This window comes from Neoarius graeffei, chromosome 12 (genome assembly GCF_027579695.1).
Source record: "Neoarius graeffei isolate fNeoGra1 chromosome 12, fNeoGra1.pri, whole genome shotgun sequence".
Classification (NCBI taxonomy): Eukaryota; Metazoa; Chordata; class Actinopteri; order Siluriformes; family Ariidae; genus Neoarius; species Neoarius graeffei.
The window spans coordinates 35,132,621-35,135,427 of record NC_083580.1 but is presented as its reverse complement, the minus strand read 5'-3'; the positions used below and the strand labels follow the sequence as shown (position 1 = coordinate 35,135,427).

General features: G+C 40.1%; 1 protein-coding gene across 8 annotated transcripts in view; it reads left to right on the top strand.

Moving 5' to 3' along the window:
- The first annotated feature begins 749 nt into the window (after positions 1 to 749).
- skp1 (S-phase kinase-associated protein 1) overlaps positions 750 to 2,807 on the top strand; it is a 58,312-nt gene continuing 56,254 nt past the window's right edge. For all 8 annotated transcript variants that reach the window (XM_060935806.1, XM_060935807.1, XM_060935805.1 and 5 more), the window contains exons 1-2: positions 750 to 859; positions 1,569 to 1,665. In XM_060935806.1, coding sequence (XP_060791789.1) covers positions 1,569 to 1,665 — 97 coding nt within the window. In that variant the 5' untranslated portion in view covers positions 750 to 859. The remainder of the gene's footprint in view (positions 860 to 1,568; positions 1,666 to 2,807) is intronic.

The window sequence follows — 2,807 nt, the reverse complement described above, 5'->3', positions numbered from 1 at the left end:
TTTTCAGGGTGGCACGGTGGTGTAGTGGTTAGTGCTGTCACCTCACAGCAAGAAGGTCCGGGTTCGAGCCCCGTGGCCAATGAGGGCCTTTCTGTGTGGAGTTTGCATGTTCTCCCCGTGTCCGCGTGGGTTTCCTCCGGGTGCTCCGGTTTCCCCCACAGTCCAAAGACATGCAGGTTAGGTTAACTGGTGACTCTAAATTGACCGTAGGTGTGAGTGTGAATGGTTGTCTGTGTCTGTGTCAGCAGGGTGTCAGTTGGGATAGGCTCCAGCTTGCCTGCGACCCTGTAGAACAGGATAAAGCAGCTAGAGATAATGAGATGAGATTAACTTTTCAAGCACCAACTACCAAAGCAAATTCCTTGTATGTGAGAACGTACTTGGAACACTTGATTCTGATTCTGATTCTGAATGCACTGGCTTGTGCACCTCAGTGGTTGGATTTTTTTTAAATTTATCTGAAGCATCAAGGATTTATATTGGATGAACGCGATGAGTATGCAGGTAAAGTTTGTGTAGATTCCAAGTCATTTTGAGGTGGTAAGTAACAAACTTGCAGATAAATACTAGCCTGGGCCCGCCCATCCTAAGCGTGACGCAACACGAGGGCCTGTTGCTCGCAGAGCTTTAAAGTCGCGTTAGCCAGACTAGATAAATACCCAAAGTAAGCAGTAAACATTTATTATGTGCATTGTAAACGGATCATTTACGCTCCAGACCAGTAGGTGGCGATAATGCACAACAAGTAGTTTCCCCCAGCCGAAGTTAAAAAATAAAGAAGAAGAATAGGCTCCGCGGTTGTGACGAGCTTTATCGACATTAACGTTTTGTCTTTGAATCGTTGAGGAATATAGTCATTGTATGTGTGAGATATTATTGAATAAGATAATCGTTGATGTTTACGTTGCGATGAAAACTTGTCTGTCAGTTTTGCTGCGCTTTTCTCAATTGTCTGTTAATGTCTGGGTACTAGGCCTTGATGCAGTCAGATATCCGTCGAGCTTGTTGAAATTGCTAGTTTGTTCAGCGCAGTTCGTTAACTGCTACATTTATTTGTTAATTCGTGTAATACTCATATCTCTGTGTGTGGGTGGGGGGGATATACATCCGTACGTCCTTTGTTTGTTTCAAGTAAAAAAAATAAATAACGTTATTGTGGTGCTGTAGAAGTTAATCATCAGACATTTTAGGCAAACATTGTTTTTGTGCTGCTACAAGATTTAGCGCGATAGCTAGCTCCGAGAGCTTTTGACAAGCTCGTTTCGCCACTGTGATTGCAACCTTGTTTGAATTACAGTTTTGTTGTTAAAATAGTGGCGACACACCAAGTTATTGAGCTAGCGGTAACTCATATAACATAACTCTGTGTTAACTCGGGGATTACATTAATAATAATAATGTATGCTATTGCTATATTGTTATTGGTTATAGAATAAAATGTGTAAGATGTCAATGATTTCAAAAAGTCAGTTTAATTTAAGATAGTAATCATTATCGGTCTACTTCAGGTACCTGCCTATGACTGTTATGAAACTATTTATTAAATGTTGGATAACATTCTTTAATAGATGCCAACAATTAAGCTTCAAAGCTCCGATGGAGAGATGTTTGAAGTGGATGTTGAAATCGCGAAGCAATCTGTGACTATAAAGACAATGTTGGAAGGTATGTTACTCATTGTTTTGGCAGCCACACCACTCTTTGCTGTTTTAATTCTAGCTACTTATATAGATTTGGTTGTATGACTTCCTAAACAACAAAATAAATATATTTAGTACAGTTGTGTTCAAAATAATAGCAGTCCAACATGACTAACCAGATCAATCACTGTTTTTGGTAGAAGTTATATTACTACATGGCAAATAATAATTTATCAGTAGGTGTAGTAGAGTCATAGACCCTGTTTACACGTAGCCGGGTATCTATAAAAACGGATATTTATTTATGCGGTTGCACCCATCATTTACACGTAAACGGAGGTTTCAGTCACTGAAAACGTCTGCTTTCGAAAACCCCGGGCAAAGTGGAGATTTGTGAAAACTCCGTTTTCATGATTTGACGGTCCCTCCTTGGCTTTCAGATCTCTGGTTGGCTTTCTATTTGTTTGACATGTTTTTGACAGCCTTCCCTGGCTGTTTTTGAGCATTGTGTAAACGGAATTATTTTCTAGTATGGGGAGGAGAAGATACCTGTTTTCATAAATACCCGGTTATGTGTAAACGAAGTAATAGAAAACCAACAGCCCCAACATTCATGAAAGGTATGCTCCTGAGTCTGCATAATTGAATGAATAAGTGAAAGGGGTGTGTTCAAAATAATAGCAGTGTGGCATTCAATTATTGAGGTCATTCATTCTGTGAAAAAGCAGGTGGCCCTAATTTAAGGATGAAGCCAGCACATGTTGTACATGCATTTCTCTCTGAAAACCTGAGAAAAATCAGTCGTTCCAGACATTGTTGAGAAGAACGGCATGCTTTGTTTAAAATGTTGATTGGAGAGGGGAAATGTATAAAGAAGTGCAGAAAATGATAGCCTGCTTGGCTAAAATGATCTTCAATGCTTTAAAATGGAGAGCAAAACCAGAGAGACATGGAAGAAAATGGAAGACTACCATTCGAATGGCTCGAAGAATAGCCAGAATGGCAAAGACTCAGACAATGATCAGCTCCAGGGTGATCAAAGACCGTCTGTCTGAAGTTACCTGTGAGTACTGTGACAGTTAGGTGGGGTTTACATTAGACCGTATCAGCAGATCATCAGATTAACGTTTTTAAAACGATTAGCGTGCACACAGCAACACCAATACA